At 32.6% G+C, this 22,536-nt stretch overlaps 1 protein-coding gene across 2 annotated transcripts in view; it reads left to right on the top strand.

Moving 5' to 3' along the window:
• The first annotated feature begins 1,942 nt into the window (after positions 1–1,942).
• LOC128236504 (uncharacterized) overlaps positions 1,943–22,536 on the top strand; it is a 54,374-nt gene continuing 33,780 nt past the window's right edge. The window contains exons 1-2 of one of the 2 annotated variants that reach the window (XM_052951391.1): positions 1,943–2,401; positions 20,269–20,456. In XM_052951391.1, the coding sequence (XP_052807351.1) occupies positions 2,337–2,401; positions 20,269–20,456 (253 nt within the window). In that variant the 5' untranslated portion in view covers positions 1,943–2,336. Of the gene's footprint in view, positions 2,402–20,268; positions 20,466–22,536 lie in introns of both variants that reach the window. The other variant, XM_052951390.1, reaches the window with a different exon arrangement.

Here is a 22,536-nt window from a genome sequence, read left to right as displayed (position 1 = left end):
TAGTTGAAGCTTTTTCAAAGCTGGAAAAATAGTGTTCAATATATAGAATAACATTGACTCCAGTGTTCAACAGAGGAATTTTCAGACAAATATAGAAGAAAAAAAATCACTGGCGTTTTAAATGAACTTGTTTATATTTATAGTTTACTTGAAATGAGTGGTAAACAATTTAATGAAAAATAAGCATTTTCGTTTGATTTGAAACAAATAAATCATTCAATGCATTAAGGATGAAGCTATCGACAATTATTTCTAAATATTTCTATTTTCCTTTTTCATATCAGTAAGTGGTATCTAGGATGACTGGCCTGTGAAATTAAGTGAAACTCGAAAGTGTGTTACTTTTAAGTCAGGCACACGCCGGTGTCAGAATAAACAGACAAGATCGCTGATAAAAAGACAGCAACCATATTTCGCAAAGACGTTAAATGGAAATGGCGTAGGGCGATCCGTTGAAGCATCGCGTCATAACGGCAACCTATAATTATTAGTACATTAAATGACACTGACTATGGCAGATCTTATCTGTAAAAATCGTAGAGGTGATTTTTCTGCGAATCAATATTTGTCTTTCTGTCATTATCGGGGACGATCATGGTCAAATGTTTCAATTTAATGTTTGGATTGTCACAATATGATCTCCCGTCTTTGTTTGTTTACATGTTACAGGCTCAATGAGGCTTGTAAAAAGGGAAAGCAGTTTTTGTTTAAATAGAGCATTAAATGGACAAATAAAACAAATATTATGAATGTTCTAGGAATGTACGCCATCTTGTCAATATTTTTCACCTTCTTCTATCTCCTAGTATGGAAACTTTTAAAAGTAATTTCTGCCATGTATTCAGTGCTTGAATTTAAGGACATCCATACTGTTTCTTTAAGTCAGTGTAAAAGTTGAAAAAAAAGCAATTTTCTGATCTCCATTTAATAGGGAAGGATAAAATACCTTATCTGTAATTCTTTCTTTTATGTATTTTTCAGCTGAATGTTTTCAGGCTGTATTTGGAAAACTTCAAAACAGCATCAATAACATACAATTACAATTTAAATCAGCAAATGTCAACCATATGTTTGATTCGCAGAAACATATTTTTCTGTGATATCAGTACAGTGTAATTGTTCGTTGATTCAGCGATTGTGAGAGACGCGTGCTTTCTCTACCCCGGGGCTATGATTTTACTGACTTTCACGTCAACTTTTAGATGTGATCCTGATTAAACCATTTACAACATTATCATCAGAATTTTCATGTGAAAATATTGCCAATATTATCTTCATCCCAAATTAGCTTTTCATTCATGTTAGGTTATATTTTTAATACATTTTAAGAGAAATTGTAATTTAAGTTTTATTCTATTTTCATTTCAGTGTGACTTAATTCATTTGATTGACCTCAAATAATTTTTTTAGTCAAGTAAGTAGAATAAAATGTACTAAATAGAAATCTGTAAAATTAATATAATATAGTACATAAATATATTTTTGGCAATCAAGTGTATTTCATTTTATAAAAAATAATTTCAACATAAATAATTGATTTTGTACAATAATTTATTCACATAAAACCTTATTTCATAGATAAAAGCTGTTAATCCAGACAAATGTGTATATAACTATCACCACAACTCTTTAATCAAATTAGCAGATCTATTAAATGACCGCACACTGACAATTTAATTTTGAAAACATCCCAGCAAGAGGGAGGCAAAACTACGCCTTCAGGCGACTATTGTCATCAGAAGCTCTCCGCTGACTGTCATTTGCTATCTGGCTTCTTAAATATTCGATAATGATACACTTCCACTGTGGTATCAAATAGCTGAGGGGCGGAGCTTAGCAGAATTGGGGGCGGGTTAGCCATCTTTACGTCTGTATTTTGCCTGAATGACGGATATTGTCGTGTGACCGAAGTTTGTTCCATGCTAAGTATATGTCCCCACGATATAGTCAGTGTTACATTCGTGTCTAGCTCGGACCCGATACTTGGTTTGCGTGTTCCGAGTCTTTTTCGTGGCAAACAGTTACATTAATTGCCTAGAAGTGGGAAATTTTACGATTTTACAATACAACTATACACGACACATGTATGAAACACTATGAAACAGTTCTATTTGAATATTTTCTGTTCTTTTAATACAAATAAACTAATTTATACTCAGATTCATTAAACACATTCTTTTTCGTGCATGGATGATGTAGTGAAATTTTATTCAAGGAATTAACAAACAGTTTGATTAAAGAAAGTGTTTCTGAAGATTTGAACATCCTGAAAAATGTTCTGAGTATGTGAATTTGGATATTTTTCTCTACAACGTGACGACAGGAAAGCCTGGTTCATGGTGGATACAATTCTTAGCTCAAAAATGTATGCAACCAAGCGGAGACGCCGCACTGTCAAAAGGTATACTTTCCAGAAAAAACTGCTGTCTATGGGGCTTTTAAATGCCCTATGACAACTGCCATGACATTTCTTGTTGCTAAATATTTAAATAACTATTATTGAAAATTTAAAAAATGTTCTGCAAATATGGATATATAATGAATGCTCGTTTTTATAATGAATGCCTGTTGCAAAATTTTAGAATTTATGATGATTGTTTTTCGTAATGATAGCAATTATATGTGGAAATGCATGATGATTTGTTTTAATATTATTAAATTCAAGTTTGATTATAGATTCTATATTTTATCATAATTGGAGACCACTTTGTAAACAAGTCGCTGATGTACCTTAATGTATTATTATTATTATTATTATTATTATTATTATTATTATTATTATTATTATAAATAATATTACATTATACAATATACTATGTACAAATATTGCCTGAACAATTAAAGAAGGTAAAAAGATTGGCTCTTGTAAAAGGGATATAAAATACTCATGGTTCATGATTTACAAGACTTTCTGCCTTAACTCATTCATATTCCATGAATTGCTCTGTCAATTTCTATGTATCCAAATATTATTTCATACGTTCTTTAAATGTCAATCAATAATTTATGTTATATATGCAATATAGTTTCTATTTATTCAATAGGTGCTTTAAAACTGTTTGTCTCAAATATTTTTAAAAATATTGTTTTTAAATACAGATAGCAAATCCAATAAAAATGTTTTTTTCATCAACAAAAATAGCAAAAAATTATATTTGCAATAATTTGCCGGAACTTGAAATTGGAAATATTTGAATACAACTGTTACTTTGGTCAGATTAACTAAAAGATATTCATTACATGAATAACAATATAGTGTAACATCAAATGTGTTTTAGTAATAAGGAAGTAGAACAAAACGCCAAGAATTTCCCTCTAAAATTAGTTAAATAGGATGGAAGCACACGGCATTGTAATCTCATGTAGTATAAAGTCGATCAATTGAAAAAATATTACTAATACAGCATTTTAATTCCCCCATATATGGCTACATTGTTTCAATGTTAGATGTCTAGATCTGTGGTAATTATTAATTGATTTAAACATTCCCAATAAGCCAGAACAAAGCCTCTTCCGTTGATCAATAGTTATCAAAATATGATCATAATTATCCTTATACTGTTACAAGAGCATTCTTGAACTATTGTCTTCAGTTGTTTTATTTTGAAATTCAGATTTTTTTATTTTACAATTATGGAACTTTCCGTTTGTGCATTTTTCTGAATCACTCATTTATTGAATATGTATTTAATCATAATCATTATTATGACTTTGACGTAGTTACTTAAGTTAGTGTTTATTTTTGGTCATCTCAACGATTAAGTTGGGAGGTTGTGCACAGCCCGGCACCTTCATAATTTGTTTAAAAGTACAAAAATAAATGCCAGTTTTCTAATGGTGCCAGTGGTGAGCACTAAATGCATCTATACTAGACAGTGTATGCATGCAAGATAAATAACCCACTTAATAAAACTAGTGAATGACTACGGTAATGGAAATTTGGTTGTTGTTTTCGTCAGACCGGTAACCCCATCGGTGGAGGCATAATTCTGAACACTAAATAAATTTATCTTAATCATTGTTTAAGTTTTTTTCAATATCATTTACAGCAACGGAATATATTTGTGTGCTTTCTTTAAGAAAGGATATTAAATTTCTTCAGGAAATATTTGACTCTTTAAGCATACTACATTTTGCACTAGATAAATATTATTATATGATAAAAGTATTTTAATACATATATTTTAAAATTGATACACATGATTGTGATTAAATCCACAAAGCACTTAAATAAAATATTATTTACAAACAAAAATACAAAGCTATTATATTTTTAAATGATAACACTTGTTTTTTTTTTGGTTTCACTTGATTCTATTTAAACCTAGAAATAAATGACTATGTAATCATTTAAGTTCAAACAGAGGCAGTCATGCTCAGTCATTATAATGTATACGGGTATGTGTTGTAAAAGAATTATGGTAGCTCATTTTAACGTATTTGAAAAATACTGGTTTTAGCTTTACTATTTTGTCCAATTAACTCTCTTAACAGTTTTCCCTTCTTTCTATGCAATGAAATCGCTGTTTTGCGTTTGAAATTAGAAAATTATTTCTTATAAATGCCCAGACCCCTTTATATGGAGAAAATGAATTAGTTTCTTTTCCTGTACGGTATGTGGTCGACATGATCAGACTCAATAATGAGCCCATTACATAACCAACAAGATAGGTCAAACTGTTAATTTATTATCGTTCATATTAAGAATTTTATGGAACATATCACGCCGCTCTCTATATAAGCTTGTGATATATATTCCATTACATTAAAAAATATGATAACTAATACATATACCCCGGACCATGTTCATGGTAAATTGGTAAGATAAATCTTTTAATCTTTTCAATTTAATGTCAGTACTTAATTGATATGGAAAGTACATAAGAGCAGAATTTACACTCGACTTGTAGCCGTAAAGACAATTAATATTTAGGATGGCGATTGTTTTTTCAAAGAGCACCGATCATCATTCAGATATATCGCTAAGAGATAACCTCATGACAGGAGATGCCTATGTAATTGACACAAACTCTTGTAATTTGAATTTTTTTCAAAGCAAATCATAATATCTTCAACCTCATTAAACCTGAGCATTATATTCCCTCCCTAATTTGCATACTCGCTACTAAATGTTGATTTACTGTCCTCCAACTTTGAATATTTATTTAAATTTCCATTACAAATTTCATCCTGTTATTGGACTGATTCTAATGAAGCCTTCGTTAATGACACTGTCACCCGTCTTTTATTTACCCGTCATTCCTGATTTAGATATCTCCCTGGAGTGGGGAAAGTTAATACACGACTGGGATAGCGCCCGGCCCAAAGTCATCAGCCTTTTTCAGTCCGTCTTTTCAGAAACAAAAGAGCGGTGTCTTCATTTTCTAATAAAGAGAAATTTTCTCATTTTCTTAAGGAAGTCCAAAAAAACCTCTTTTCCATAAATAATAACTACTTTATTCCAGCCAATGTTTTTATACATGTAATTACATGAGCTTGTTTAAGCTTTATGTGTTGGTTTTAATGGTCCAGGAAATGAAAGCAACAGAACTTTGAATCATAGAGAAAAAAAGAGTTTTATTTGATGGTGTCATTGATTTTCAATACAGAGTGATACCTGATGAGCAATCTGCAATTTTCTTGAGGTTAAAGCATCTTTGAGTTTTTTGTATCTCCTTTATTTTTTAACTCTGGCATGCGTTCCATTTGAAACCTAAACTATTTATTTTGTTCTTTCAATTTAAGTTTGTGCTCATTTCCAAGACAGACGTCATTTTGAACATTAAAACATTTTTTGACAGTATCATATGAGAAAAAATAAGAAAATAAATGTACATTTGTAATTGGTTTCTGAAAATTTAACAGTTTTTGTCAAGTTAAAATTAATTTTAACAGATTAAAATGATATATATTTCAGAGTTTTTTAGCAAGGGAACACTAGAAACTAAACATTACAATGATTTACACAGCAGATATACAGAAACTAAATCGTATAATAATTGCATGGAGCCCATTTCAACTCGGTCCATTTATGATTTGGCTGTCTAATTTCAGTTATATTTTGATTTTGAGGTAACTGGATATCCTAAAAGATAGCAAATTGATCAGTTTAGTATGGAATCCTTTAATTTATTGAAAACATTTGTACTTTTGAAGTTCTGTAATAGGAATAGTAGGGACAAGTTAAGATGATTAAGCCTGTAATTAGGAAGTTTATTGACATGATTTTGCATTTTTCCAATTCAGACTTGAAATCTGTATCAAGACTAACCAGGTCTTAAAGGGACACACTCATGTTTTTGGACCATTTTTTTTCATGGTAATGAATTTATTTTACTCTTTGATACCGAAAATGTAGAGAAAAAATACAATTTAAGTATAAAAAAACACGGTTTAAGTGGGGAGTTAATCATGGCTTGTTCTGTCAAGTATAAAAAATAGACAAAAAACTGACAACAAAACCGCTAACCCATGAGGACTCTTACCTAAACTGAGGGATTTTGTTGAAAAGTGTAACTAACGCTATGCAAAATCGTGGTCTTCAAATATAATATTTGAGTTTATATCAACATTTATTGAAGAGTTCCAGCCTTCAGTATCTTAGTTTCAACAATCCTTATGATTTGTGCATTTTACAAAACATAAGCCAGTCCCTTTAATAGAAATTATACCAGGTGTGCTTTTTGGGCATTGAAAACATAAATTAAGTCATTTTGGTTGGTAACAATGAATTATGAAGTCATTATATTAAAATTTTGCTTTCAAAGTGTATACAAACAAAAAATGATGAATGTTTGATAGATCATCAGGACTTCTTACTAATTATGTGAATAATTTAAAAAAAAACTTTCAAGATGTTGACATGAAATTTGGTAGACATGTTACCCGTGACAATATAGCAGTGTAGAAGAAGGTCCATAACTCTGACTTTAATCATTGTAGAGTGATGCCCCTTGATCAAATGAGAAAAACACGGACAAGCGTTAATATTCTTGCAGTGCTTGCGTTCGTGCTTGCAGACATTAGTAATAATTCCCTAAAAAGAATAATCAGTCTGGAATTATGTAAAACTTGTCATAAATATTTTTGGGTCTTGTGGATAAACATAAATAATGTCAAAGAATCTAAATATTACACATAACTGCCTTATTAATTAATTTATTTGACAATTAAGTGAAGAACTATTGAGTAACACTTTAATTCAGGTAATTTGGCCGCTTGATTTCATAAAAACATAAAGCTAATAGCAAAAAACTCTTACATGTGAAACTTGACTCTAAGACTTTTCAGACAGATATATGGAGATGATCTACAACATAGGTAACAAAATATGTCGTAAATCCATCAAAAATGAAAGTTCTTTGTTTTTGTGTATGCAAAATCATAACCTGTGCAAAATTTACTCAGTTCCGTTGTGATTAAACAGAAAGAAAGAACTTTTACACCTTGTTATTTTATAATGAAATCTTGTCAGGTAAATGACCCTTTCTAAAATATTGTCTTAAAGGTTAAATAGTTATAATTTGATTACCATGCACTGGTTTATAATATAGATCAGTGTTTTAGATAAGGTACATTGTCTATTGATAGCAGTTTCGTTACAGTTCTACCCAAATCCAAATATAGCGTTGAAGTTTTTTTTACCTCAAGACAAGCATAACAGTTTTCTTAAACAATTTGTAGACTTGCTGAAAGGAATTGTTCTACAGATTACTTCAGTTTTATTTTTAATCTTACAAATTAAATGCCAATACGAACCAATTAATTAAATAATTAAATCAAATCCAATCACATCTGCCCATTTTGTCATAACGGCCATGTAATCAATTAGTTCAACTTTTGACCATTGTCCACCATGGTCAATCCCTTCTCCGGCCACTGTCCAGCTGATCCCCCGAGGATTGACCACTGCATTGTGGCGTAATTATGGTCATCAAGATCGGCATAATGTAATGAACACCTAGTTAGCGCTTCTCCATCCTCCTACCCTCGGGCTACTTTACCAACTGACTCCACCTAGGTTAAGACTGCATCATGTGTCCCTTCTCTATTTCTGTTTCTTAAATATTATTTTTATTTATACTGAACATAAGATATGACAGAGTAAAGAATCTTTTTTTTTCTTTTTTTCATGGGGGGGGGGGGGTCTTTATAAATGAACAAATAACGTAGAATTGGTGATTTTGCACAGCATCGTTATTATCAGCATTGCTGAATTAATTATCTTCTAATCAGCATGAATATTTTTTGAACAAGTCAAACATTTTTATATATATATATATATATTAGCTTTGGTTAACTAAGGCCCTTGATGATTTTGAAATATGCAGACTTTGGGGTAAATTGTTTGAACCAGGTGCAAACATTACCGGCACCCTGTATTCATTGGTCAAGGAACTTTGAGTATGTTCAGCCCTGTAATTACGGTCCTCAGGACTGGTAATACTGACCATTGGTCATCTGTAGTGACCATTGTTGACATTGTATGGCCAGGATGCAGTGACTTATCGCGGTAGTGCACCTTGTCCAGTGGATAATAGGTCACACAAGTTAACAGACCAGTGCTAAAAGTCAGTTAAAGCCATTCGATGATGATGAAGATGTGAATGTTTGTGGCCCTGGACAATTAGCGGTGTTGATAAATGGCCATCTATGGGCCATCTCAGGGTGTTCAAAGGGTCCCAACAGATGTTCACACCGGCTTGTTAACTGTCCAGTAGCAGCTAGCTGATCCTTGTTGTCCTATGATAGTTTTACCCTTGTCCTTAGGCCCAACTCTTTTTGTATCTGTGGGTTAAAATAATTTACTGAGAGGCGTTTGCAGCAAACAGATTGGGGGATTCTTATCAGAAGCATTGTTGTTATAGCGCATTAGCTTTAGAGTTATAAGGAAGGGTTCTGCATTCCGTCCTGTTTTGGTAGCACCCCTCTGCCCTCATGAGACCAGCATGTCCAACCTTCTGCATTCTTTGAATTAAATGCTTAATTAAGATAATAAAATATTCCCTTTGATTTAAGATTTATAATAATATTATGATTAAAAATACATACATAGCGGCAGTTGAAACCTAAGAATTATAACTTCAATAAACACATTTAAATCATATTTTGCCAAATCCATAGTTTAGAAGTACTTCAATCCCGATACAATGTTCCCTTTTCGTCATTAGCTCCCTGCCCTTTTCTTCTGAGCACCCTGCCCTTTTCTTCTGAGCACCCTGCCCTTTTCTTCTGAGCACCCTGCCCTTTTCTTCTGAGCACCCTGCCCTTTTTAAAAGACCAGGCTCAAACCCTACAGTATAAAGATTAAGAATTTCAGTTAAATGTATTTTTAGTGTCACAAAGCAATTGAGATTCTTATTTGCAAAAAACAATTAAATTCTTACTTTCGAAATAAATTTAATAATGTAACTCAGAAATATTAATTAAAAAAACACGTACGATACGTGTGTTGATAGATGGCCACAGTGGCGATATTGTTTCTCAATATTGTTAACTCTAATGCCCTTTTAATGCTGTACATTTTTTGATCTTATGGTAATGCATAATCTTTCTAGTCATTATAAGATATGATAGTAATAATTTCCAAAAAAGGTGAGAACAGACCTTATATAGAAAAAAAAACTCATCTGTTTTTAAACAGTGGTTTAGGGTTTATTATTATGTATAAAGTGAAATTGTGTTGATACACATGTTTGGATCTGTTTGGAAAAGAATAAAAATATGTCAGTCTACAAAAAGGTTACAATTATCATATACTGTTATGGCAGAATTGTGCTTATGAACAGTTTTCTTTTCTGGTAAAAATAGTTGTTAGTATACAAAAAAATGAAAAAAGCCAAGGTTATTCATGTTTGTCATTCTAATGGGGTATACATTTACATCTTTTTCTTTGGATTGTAAAATAGGAAAATGTTTGTTGTCATAAAGCAGAAAAATAAGAGCAGTATCAGTTTCAATATAAACAGAAATATTTGCAAACAAAGTTACAAATTATCTTCAAATATGTGTAACTTATTGAAAAAAGCACAGACAGAGAGACAAAGACATTTGGCTTTATCTTCTACCAACATTGTGTCGATCTGTAACCAGGCATGGATTTCGGCTTGACTTTTCAACCCCCAAAATGGAACATCTTTTTTGTGTGGCAATTCATTCAAGTTTCGTATTATGTCTGAAACCCTAGTTTTGTCATTTGATAGGAAAGTTTTCAAAAATATATTCATATATACATGATAACTATCCCTAAAAACAATTATCCCTAAAATAAGAGGCAGATACTTATTTATTTTTTTGCCAGTCTTAATTTTCTTATGTCAAAAATGCTCATGTTATTTAATAATTGTCATATGTGGTGTGGGCGTTATGTTATGCATTTAGGTTATTTTGACGAAGAATATCAAGCCTATCTCTTTCAACCTAAAAGTACATGCCTCGACAGCTTATCTTCATAAATATTGCTGAAGAAAAAAACTTCTTCATGTTACACAACTTTCATGTATTTATGGTGAACTATTTCCCCTTTTCACAAAACATATGTTGTTTGGATGTGCCTTCAAACCTGTTGGCAGTGCTTTTATTATAAGAAAATGTCATTTGGGAAACTATTATTCATTTTTGTATTTGATTGCAGACTTGAAAAAATTGTAATAGACTGTTGTCAGTATGATCAGACATTCTGTGTTAATTTTACTTGTTAAATCTTCAACTTGAATTATGTTGGACATGGTGGTGCTGGTGATGGCGATGGTAATGGTGATGATATTAAGGATGATATTGAGGATGATATTAAGGATGATGGTATTGAAGATGATGAAAATAACAAGGTTTTAGAAATTACCAAAATTCATTCCATTGCATGATTTCTTGTCATATATGCCCTTAGAATATATATAAAACCAAAATTCAGCCTAGTTTTGGTATGTCAGTGTGTACCAAATCTCTTCTCTACCAAAATTCGGCCTGACGGAGCTTTTTTTGTCCATGCCAAACATATTTGCTTTCTAGATTTCCATTTCACATTATTAATAAAAGAGGGTTGTATCCCAACAGGGTCTTTTAAACATGTTTAATTCTCAAACATTGATTTATTTGGAAGCGAAACCTACAATTATCTTGTGTGTAATTATGGAAGTTCAACCGCAAAGGGGCAGCTACATTGTTGTAACCTCGGGGAAGAATCGCTGCAATTATATAAGGGAACTCAGACAGTAAAAAATCTGGCCCTTCATAGGGTTGGTAACATTTGGAAATGCCGGAAACATTTGCTTCTAGTACATTTGGACCACATGTCCCTAACACATCTCGGTATATGCTGGTAGAATTATATTTCTAGTCAAACAAATACCCTTCATCATGAAAGTCTGGGCATGAAAAATGAGCTGGTAGTTTTGGAAAATTTGCTTGATTGTGTATTGAAAAAATTTGCATGTTCTGACTGTTCTTCGCACATATATGACAAATTTAAAGGTTTTTGTGATGGATGATTTATAATCGCAAGTCTGAGATTGACTGGTAGAGCAGTTTCATAGGATTGTAGAGCCATATGTTTTATTTTGAACTTGCTTTCGCTATTAGTTTTGTGTTATGCTAGATTTTCTTTGACATCTGGTTGTTTATTGATGTATTTCTTTCTGTCACTAAAATATTTCTGAGTGTAGCAATGGCAAATTTCATCACAAGGTAATAGGGCGGTCCAAGTTTTTAATATAGCTAAAGAGTATGTATGCAACAAAATAAAAGAAATTTTAGATTTTGGTCCAATTTTAAACGCCCACTGTCTTCTTTTGTGATAGGTCATTCAGCAATCACTTGAAAGTTTATCGTCGATATCTGGTTTTATAGACTTTCTTCTACGTAAAATGTCTTTTATTAAAATCATTGACCTTATGGTCTGACACGCGTGGCAGAGCCTTAATTGTGCACTTGGTTTGAATGCTATCTTAAATATCTCTTTTAATATCTATCAGAGAATTATATAATGTATCAATATGTACTGATTCACTATTATAAAACATTTAAAAAAGTTTTTTTATATAAAAAAAGTTGTACAAGGCAGATTGGCCTTTTTTCTTGAACCAATCGTAAAATAAATTGGCACACATTGAAATTTGTAGTTAGTAGTTTGTGTTTTATCCCTCATGCTGTGGGCAATATTTTTTGAAGCCCAGTAACAAAAAAACAACATACTCGCTTAAAATAATTATTTTGGCTTTGGTGAACACTATAATTATTTGCCACATGAAGGGATCTTAAGTTGTTGACTTCTTGCTTTAAAAGACTTAAGGAGTACTAGGAATGTTTGTGCCAAAAAAATGTGTACCATCATTCACAGGGTCATGCATATTGGGCAAGGTCAATATTTTCCAGCTTCACAAGATAACCCCAAATACCCCCAAATAATTCTCTGTGGCCTTATGGTGTTGGTGTCAAAAAACTTTGGAATAAATATTGTCAGGTTTTTTTTGCCACTCCAAGTTCATTTATTTATTTTACATCAATTAATTGTGAAACAAGTCAATACAACATTATATAAATCAATCTCATTTCGCAATGCTCTCCTTTGCACAATGTTACATGAGAGTATGATCTTGTGTTGTGGGATAAACTGGATTACCCAGAGAAAACCAACTCGTCCAGCTTGGTGTCACATACTAAATTCACATGCGCTCAGAATCCAGAATGAAACCAGGACACCCTGATGAGAATCGAGTGCTTTAGCCACTTCCTGGTCCAGAATGACTTATTCCGATATATAGTTTCGCTTGTTCTAGATGACTACTGATATAACCCTCGATGTTTCATGTTCAACATTCATGACTATGGGTACTTCCATTGTTTTAGTCAGCTGTTTTGTCTCATCGACAAGATCTTCAATACGGACACCTGTTTGCCCTTATTCGGTTCGACCATTCACAATTCTCAAGTCAATTACTCTAAAATTTGGATTGTTTTGTTATAGAAGCAGAGCTATGAGTGGTTTAATATTTTGACACATTCTTTGATAATTGCGTGCTCAGTAATTTTGGTGTGGATTTCAGTAATTTGAAATTGTATTAGACCAATTGATTGTATGGTTTGGGTAGAAATCACTTGTTTAAATGGTTCAACTTCATTTGGTGTAGGTTGTTGGAATGCAGATTAATTTAATGAGATGAATCATACATAAACTCTGTCGGACAAAGCTACAATAATTCCTGGTGGTCAGAAATGTGGCCAAATATGTTCAACCAGTATAATTAATAGAAGAGAAGAAAATACAGGTACCCATATAATATATATAAAGTAACAAAATGATGTCATAGAGTTTTCTTTCAAGCAGTGAGTGCCTTACTCTCATTTTTCATAGTGAAACGAGCAAAATGTCTGAAACAATGGAAAGATATTTTGATAACTTTTGAGTACCAATTATTAGTGTTGGTGATGATTGTGCATAACATACCTTAAAATAGCAAAAACTCAAAAATCTTGCAAAAAAATCACAGAGAACTTAATATATGTACACATGTTACTTAGGTAACCAGTAAACAGTTGTATTTGAGTAGCAAGGACATAACTCTGGTTTTAATAATTCTAGAATTATGCCCCTTGAATGAGGAAAACAACAGGCCCCAATTTCTAGAAACTTCTTAAGTCTCTTATAACAGGATTAAGCTAATCTCACTATTTTTGTTGTTCTATAAAAGGTGTTATATTAACTTCTTCAAGAAATTTTAGAAATTATGTAAGAATAATTTGTATGATTATCAGAATAAACCATTTTTCAAAATCCATTTTTAGTGTGTACTTTTGGCTAATTGATATAAGCGACTTAAGCCTGTTAAGCTTAAGAAGTTTCGAGAAATTGGAGCCAGAGCATTAACAACTGCCTGCTGTGCTCTTGTATGGTGATGATCTTTTACAAGAAAATGCATCAGAATGTGTATATTATTTAACAACATTGACTTACATGAATGACGTCCTGTGATATTTAAAAATGAAGGGAATACTGATATTTATCATAATGCCTCTTTCCCCATGACTTTGTGTGGCATGAAACCCGGACATGTGTGATACACTTGTTGACACCTGGGAATCTCTGTCTATGATATGTTTAAAAATTACTTTTTTATCATATTTCAATATTCTATCATCTCAATTTAAACTATATAAATATTATCATTTAAATTTTATAATTTTAATACTTATTATTATCATCCTTCCAACTATCACTGCTAGGGAATCAAGTTACAATGATCATTTTTCTCTTATTATTAAAGTTGGGCCTTGTATCATTAAGATGGCAGTCGAGAATCTTCTTTTTAATTGATGATGTTGATAGAAGTGTTCAGTCACGCCCCTGGGAAATATACATGCAATTTATCAGCACTAAACACATACCAGTTAAAAACATTAAAGCATGTTGATAAAATCATCAATTTGTGTAAATATTTCTGTGGGCTCAAACCCCCCTAGGGTGTCAGTGACAGTCAGTCTGTGACTGGAATTGTTTCACCTTTGATTTTAGCCAATCAGAATTAAAATCATGACTGGATAAAAGTGAACATTTTATTGTTTTAAGTTTTTATGCACTGTAAAAGTAACTGCAATTTTCTTTTAATTCTTCTCTCAAAAATAGCGATGCATAAGGTTGCACTGAGAAACAGTCAATCAAGAATAAAAAAAAATAAAAAAATAAAAAATGCAGGAAGATTCTGACTTAAACATCTTTTGGGATGTTTAAAAAATTATTATCTCAAGTCATAAAATCTTGTGTTCTTATTATGAACATATTTATCACTTTGATGGCAAAAAAAGTCAAAAAACCAATGTTGTTGTCGACGGAAGACATTTCTCTCTTTGAAAAAATATTTCCTGTAAGACAATGGAGGATCAGATTGTCATTATATTTCAGCTTTATCATTAAACAGTGACAGTATTTTGACAGTTAAAATTTGTCGGGTCTTTTTCTCCATGAGCAAGCCGTTATATCTCCACAGGAAGTGCCCGATGACAACGGGGCTCTCTTTCTGTTGGAGCCCAGTGGACTGTGAGCCCATTTTGTTACTTACGACACCCGAGCTCATGTGCTCACTGGGGGAGTCGACCCTTGCTCCAGGACCATTGTAGCATGAGATCGTAGAAGAAAAAGATACATTTATAACAGTCTGAATGCCCCCGCTCTCTCAATCTGTCATGTTTTCATTGAGTTGCGGTGGCAAAAATTTAAAGGACCTAATTGTTTGTTAATTGCCATTGAATGCAAAATCTAACTGCACAGTTTTCCTTATTTCGATGAGCTTGCAGATACTTTGTCCCCAAAATTTGCAGTAGTTTTTGCTTGCATTTTTTTTCGAAGCTCTGTGAAACACCAATTTTGTAATGACTACTGACATATGCAATAGTTACTCCATCCACAATGTCAACCCCAGGTATTGAAGTTATCGAGAGCTTGAAGTGTGAGTTATGTACATGAGCTTGAAGTTTGAGTTATAACCATGAGGTTGAAGTTTGAGTTATATACATGAGTGCTTGAAGTGTGAGTTATATACATGAGATTGAAATGTGAGTTATATTCATGAGCTTGAAATGCGAGTTATATACAAGAGCTTGAAGTGTGAGTTATATACATGAGCTTGAAGTGTGAGTTATGTACATGAACTTGAGTGTGAGTTATGTACATGAGCTTGAAGTGTGAGCTATATACATGAGCTTGAAGTGTGAGTTTTATACATGAGCTTGAAGTGGGATATATGTACATGAGCTTGAAGTGTGAGCAATGTACAGTTTCAATCACAATGGTAGTGGTGTGCAATAAGTAAGCTGGATGTATTAAAATAGCATTGTTATTTATTCCCATGGTACTTGATCATTTCGCGGTACTACTTGTTACCGGTCGGATATGAAAGCTAGCGCATAATCAAAAACAAAGAAAACACTCCCCAATGTGGTACAAGGTACAATTAATGCAATTACAAAGTTTGAATAAAATACCCATTTAAGCACATGGAAAATATCTGAGATTCTTGATCGTCTTTCAATGCCTTGTTTAATGAGCTAGAGTTGTAATTCTATGTAAATGAGACAAATGGAGGTGTTAACTCCTCAAACCAGCCCGGATGAATGACATCTCCCAAGAGAACAACATACTTCTACCAGCATCCAAAAAAACAACCACAATTGTTTTTCTGTGGTCGCTTTTCGGCCTTTTATGGTCCAACTCTTGTAATTTATTCTTTGCCAATTAATTGAAAATCTGCCCATCTGATTGGAGGGTTTTACAGAAGTATATAGTCCTCAAGGATAAGCTGTTATTGTGGAAGGTGCTTAGAAAATACTTCATATTGATATTTAATACACTTGTTGCTTGAATATAAATTGCACACTGTACTTGAACATTGTGCATATATTGTATGAGGCACAAATATACCAGAAAATTAAACTAGATGTTGTTCATTATGTTTGTTTTTCATTTTAATCTCTTTTTTAAATCAGTTTTTGCTTCGGTAATATTTTTGTGTGTGTGTTTATGGCTAAAACAGAAACATTAGAAAATAAAGAAAAATTCTATCTGTGCCCTAGAATGTAGCTATAACACAGTATTCCAGGCTGGTTATAGTAAATATTACTAGAAAGCAGCATATTCATCATTCCGGACTTCCATTCTCGCTCAGACGTAGAAGACATTCACTTTACATGATAGATGGCGCCATTGCATGTCTAAAGGCCATTCCTGGCCGGCGTTGCTACATGATGTAAAAGCAGGGGTATTTTCTAGCCAAGGTTTATTTCACTTTGTACTCTTGCTTCCATACATGACAACCTTAAAATATTCCGCCAGTTTCGTGTTTCTAGACCAATGTTATTTTTGTCTTAAACAGCGTTTACAGCGTTTCATGGACACCTTTTGTTTCTCTTTCTTGTCCTATTCCACTTTTGTATTTGTACATATGCTGCCAACTGTTAATACTGCATTCTCATTTTAGTTCAAAGAACAGAAAAAGCATAAACAAATTTTAACCTTTATAAGAAATTATGATAATGCATTATACTTAAAATAAAAACTAAAATGACAATGACAAAAGATAAAAAGGGACAACAGATCGAGAAGGATTGGATACATATACTTCCATATAGTCAAACCTACTGTAATCATAACCTGGCTAAATGAATTATTCGTTCATTGTTGTTATTTCATTTCCGAAAAACCAATGTTCTTTTTCTTCCTAATTATTCTTGATTTTATTCTTATTTTCAGTTTTTTTTATTAACCTCCAATTGTTAATAACAATAATTTTTGTAACTCCTATCTTTAAAATGTACAAGTAAACAAAGTGAAAAAATATCATCTTTTCAAATATTGTTATTTTGTTATATGTACATGGTGAGGTAATTCAATACTATACCAATATATCTATGTAAAAAAAAATATTTGAAAAACATGGCATTCTTGAAAAGGTTCAAGCGTTCTGTGTTATCATTCAGTTTCATCATGTAACCTTCATAAATTGTCATTCAACCAATGCGTTTGTTTTTTTCTTCTCATATTCCAACCAATGCTTTTGTTTGTTTCTTCGCGTATTCAAGTACAATTCATCTTGCATGTTTTTTAAAAAGGAATCTATTTTCTGCAGGGAAAAGCTGATATCTCTAAGTGCAGTTGATTTATTTTATTACAAATTTCTTTAAAAGATAATAATTCTACAAACAGAAAACTTGTCACAAAGGTACTGTAATTGTTGGGCTAGACTTCTTTTTTACGACCTCCGCAACCTGTTATAAAGTGAGTTTGCTGAAGGTCCCACGTGTCATGAAAACATGAGTATGCACCGAGCATATGACCTTTCCTATGTAACCCGACACAGCCCTTGTTTCATCAAACATCTTGTTTGAAATATGGTAGCGGTTGTATTTGTACCTTACAAGTCCAACATTTGGGTTGTTTTGACAGGCCTTGTCCCCTCCCCCTGTAGTTATCCAGGATTTTATTGTCAAATAATTACACAGCAAATCTGCGTTCATGTGGCTGCTCTGTGTCACTGAGGAGGAAGCAAGCACCTCCTGACCTAGACCAACCTTAAAGGAAATACTCCATTTTAGGTACCCTGAGTGTTGAAGTAACAGTAATGCACGTTAAGGGAATCTTTTTAACGTTTGGACATTCATTATGTTCATTATTCAATTGTCGACGCTTCTGAAGCAGCTCTATATATAGACTACCAGTGATGAAACAAACATTTTAATGAACTGTTCAGTGCCCAAGAGTATTGTATTTATAGTTATAAAGTAGGTAAAAATTCAAATTTGACACCATAGATAGATAAATATTTGAAAAGTTAAACAGTAGTAGGTGTTGTTTAATCTTCTAAAACTTGGGGCACTAAATTGTGGGACTGCATTTCTGTCTGCCAGAACTGTCGAGGCCCGCAATCATTTATATCCTTGGCATTGCTATGACACCTTTAAAATCAAGACTTTCTCAGAACTTTGGTTGTGAAGAATTTTGTATCGTCTGAAGGTGTTCTGTTCTACTTTCTTTATTGCTTGTACTAACACAAATTGACCAATATTTTATTATTGCCATCAAATAAAATGAAAGCTATGAATATTTAAATTAGTTAATATTTTAATATGGACAGCGTCCTTGCAGATGGCTGCTCCCCGTGTTATTTCCTGGATGGAAAATTTCAAAGGACCTTGGTGGTTGTAACAATTAACTAGCACAATTACCATGTGACAGTTACAGTAAATGATCGTCCTTTTAATTATTCACATTTCATTGAAGAAATAGTAAATTTTACTGAGAAATCAATGGGAATTGTAGCATTGATTTCAGATGTATTGAAATTGGAGGCTTGTGATGGCCGCTTTCAAAGATCTAGTTTCTTAGATAGCTGTAAAAGTACAGTGTTGAAATGCAAATGACAGGTTTTAAATTCACTTTCACTTTTTGTAAACCTTGCAAGGAAACATTTAATGCTACCTGACACTTTTCAATTCACTTTTATGTTACTGATCGATGTAACATAGTGAAAACTGAAGTGCATATTCAACTCTTTTAGCAACTCGAATAAATTCTTTAAAAAGTATAAAAAATAGAGAAATCAAAAGATTTATAGATCCCCTATAAAAAAATGATCTTGAGGAAGAGTTAACATAAAAAGATAGGAAAATCATATTCGTTTGAGGAATTTTCCTTGAAGTTTAAAGATAGGATACTTTTGTAATATGGCCCCTGAAACTTAGCTGAGTAGGAAGGAAACCCAAGTTAATATAACTTCATGGCAACAAGAACACAGTGATACATGATACCAGTGAAAAATACACAGTTTCATATTTCATAATTCCTGATTATATTGTGGATGGAATGATGGACAATGACTTCAAGCATGGTCACAACACATTTATTGTCAATGATAACATTTAATTTCCAAACTTCGAGCCACTGTGACCAAGAACAGCCCATCTGTCTCCCCATTGCCTGTCCCTTGCCTCACAAGGAGCCCCAGGAAAGGCCCAACCCTCAATAGGTGTGAAGAGCCCTTCAGGCAATCACTCACCATTGAGAGGCCCATCTTGAATTCCTAAGTGCCCATCTTGGATTCCTGAGTGCTCTTGTATGCTGTAACTTGAGAGCCCACTCTTGAATTCCTGAGTACTCTTGTATGCTGTAATGTCAAGTGCTCCTGATTTCATTTCTCTCTAATACACTTGTAATTTGAAGTGCTCATGTTTTCCTTTCTCTGCCAACTGTTATAATATTCCAGCAATTACAAGTTATGCTTCCAATAAAAGGGGTGTACCTAGCATACTCCAGTGCGCCCAGCTACAAATCAATTGTGTTACCTCAGAATGTATAAATCTCAAGATCAAGAATGAGAAATAGAAGGCTAAGGGGATATTTATACATGTAACTTTTAGTGGTTAGATTTAGTAATATTTTAATGAACGTTGGTGTTAAGAATGGTTCTTTCCTATCTATTTCAAGTTATATAGCTATCAGGCTAAGAAACCCATTTGAAATCATAATTGCAATGTTACAACTCAAATTATCAACATCCTCGAGAAGACCCTCCGAAGATCATGTAGAACAAATATTCGACATTGGAAACACCTCAATGTATTTATTATATACTTAAAAGAAGTGGTTAACAAACAGAACAATAATTTTGTTTTGTGTGAAACCTCCAACAAAAGACTGTCAGAAAAGCATATTATGAACAACATCAGGAACTTGAAACAAACTATTACAAAACTTGAATTAAATTAAGTTTCTTTCCCCCTTTTCAGTGTAAAAACTCCGACAAAGGACCCTCCCAAAAGCAACCCGAGCAAGCGTCATCGGGAACGCCTAAACGGGGAGCTGGATCATCTAGCATCACTCCTGCCGTTCGAACAGAGCGTCATCTCCAAGCTTGATAAGCTGTCCATATTGCGTCTTGGCGTTAGTTACCTACGAGCCAAAAGTTACTTTCAAGGTAATAAAAGTAAGTTGATCAATCAGAGTACAAAACATGTTTTACTTTTCCGTAACATATTAAAATTCATCTTTTACCTCTAGCCAACAAATAAAGAAAATTTTACTATGTAGAAAAAAAATAATTAAGATTTTAGCAAACAAGGGATTTTAGTGAAAACATTCATAGGTATCCGCTAATTTACTGTAAAAAAAACCCAAATGGTTGCATTATCCAATGGGTTAGCTGTAAAAGCCTCCTTAGTCAACCTCTACATCTGAATCCGAAACGGCTATTATTTTGTTTCAACAATTTAATTGAAGTTAAGAGTTACAAAATACCAAATTTTCATTAACAGTATTGAAAGAAAAAAATTGGCTCACAAAAATTGTCGCAAATTATCTGCAAAATTAAGAATAATTATGAATTGACGTTGTTGGGTAAGAAAAGTAATGCATCTTGTCCAAAGTCGTGTGCCCAATGAAATCCAACCTTTTATGTTGGGAAGAGCCATTCATTTTACGTAGAATTACAGAAATTAAAACATTTAACCCCTAAAACAGATGCTTCAATCCCATCGGAGGATGCAGAGAAAATTGCTTTGATGTCATAGTAATGTAAATATTTGATACTTTGTAATTATATTTAATTTTGATCTTCCCCATTTTATCTTTTGTCAGCGTATTGTATTTAAATAATTGCTCCGTATTTATTCTTAATCGGCTTATATCTGTATATTCAAAAAAAGAATTTCATTTGAAAAAAAAATTAGAATATAAATAAGACAATTTCTAACCTTTGAAAATAAAAGAAAAATATATGAAATATGTTCATGGGTCTGTTATATGCAAATCGAATAAACAAATAATTACTTTGAAGATAACTGAGGTGCTAAAGTTTTAACATAATGGACGTCAAACAATTAGATAGAACTCTAGGGAATTTCACTAATTTGTATAAATGTTTTTAATATCAATGTGAGAAATTAAAAACGGAATAAAGCAAATTACCTTTATTAGTAGAGTGATAGGGAGGCTATTGATGTGGGAGGCCAAGTTACAGATAACCTTTCACTGAAAGTGGATTATACGCCCTTATCTTATTTTGTAAATTGTATTGAACACCTTGGTTTCATTCAATAAAGTGTGATGGCGATTGTAAAAGTGTGCTGGCACATTGAGTTGCAAACATACAGGCATTTAACATACACATTAGCTTTGAGCCTGAACCCAGATCTTAATCACTCAAACTCCACACAGTGCTTACTTCCCTTGCATTATAAAACACCAAGGGAGATCACTGCATAGGCGTTCAATTGATTTAAGTTGATTTTACACCGGTAAAGCAGCCATCTTTGATTTGGTCAAAATGTTGGTTACAAAATTGTCATAAATTGACCATGTTAAAGGCAGGCTCTTGTAACAAACGAATGCATACTGATGCAAACAGATGTAAGATTATTATCGGCGCTCAACCCATATTTAGTACCATTACAACCCTTAACTGTAGTGCTGAAGAGGAAAAGTAATTCCATGTTTAGAAAGACGCTTTTTGTAATTTCTGAAACATATTTTTCACTGTATCGTATTTATATATCATTCTATGTATTAAGAATTAAAAAATTATAACATGCAAAATAGACAATGTTTTTATTTCTCTTTGCTTTAGGGCTGGGAAAAGATTCAAATGAATTTTCCCTTGGATATGGTTATTGCTACATGTATACTTCAGATTGAAACATGTGCTGTATACATATACCTATGTATTAGTGCGTTTTTAATTGTGAAACTGAAAGTAACAATTTAAAGGTTTGAAATTATTTAAACAAAAAATATTCATATTTCAAAATACCAAAATGAGAGAAATATACCACCATTAAATTTAGAAAAGAGATCTCAAAAATATTTTTCTAACTTCTATCTCAATCATATAATAATGGGGACAATCTTTGAAAAACATCTAATGGTAGCGGTTACAAATATTGCTGGTCCCTTATGTGACAGCTATTTTCTAATTCAACTATGATTTGTCACCTTGCGCATGGTGATAAAATAATTACAGGTCCAAAGGTCTTGTCTTGTAACAATGTGATTCCCTTCCC

Source organism: Mya arenaria, chromosome 6 (assembly GCF_026914265.1).
Source record: "Mya arenaria isolate MELC-2E11 chromosome 6, ASM2691426v1".
NCBI classification, from domain to species: domain Eukaryota; kingdom Metazoa; phylum Mollusca; class Bivalvia; order Myida; family Myidae; genus Mya; species Mya arenaria.
Note: the sequence above shows the minus strand (reverse complement) of the source record. Positions and strands in the feature narration are given on the sequence as shown.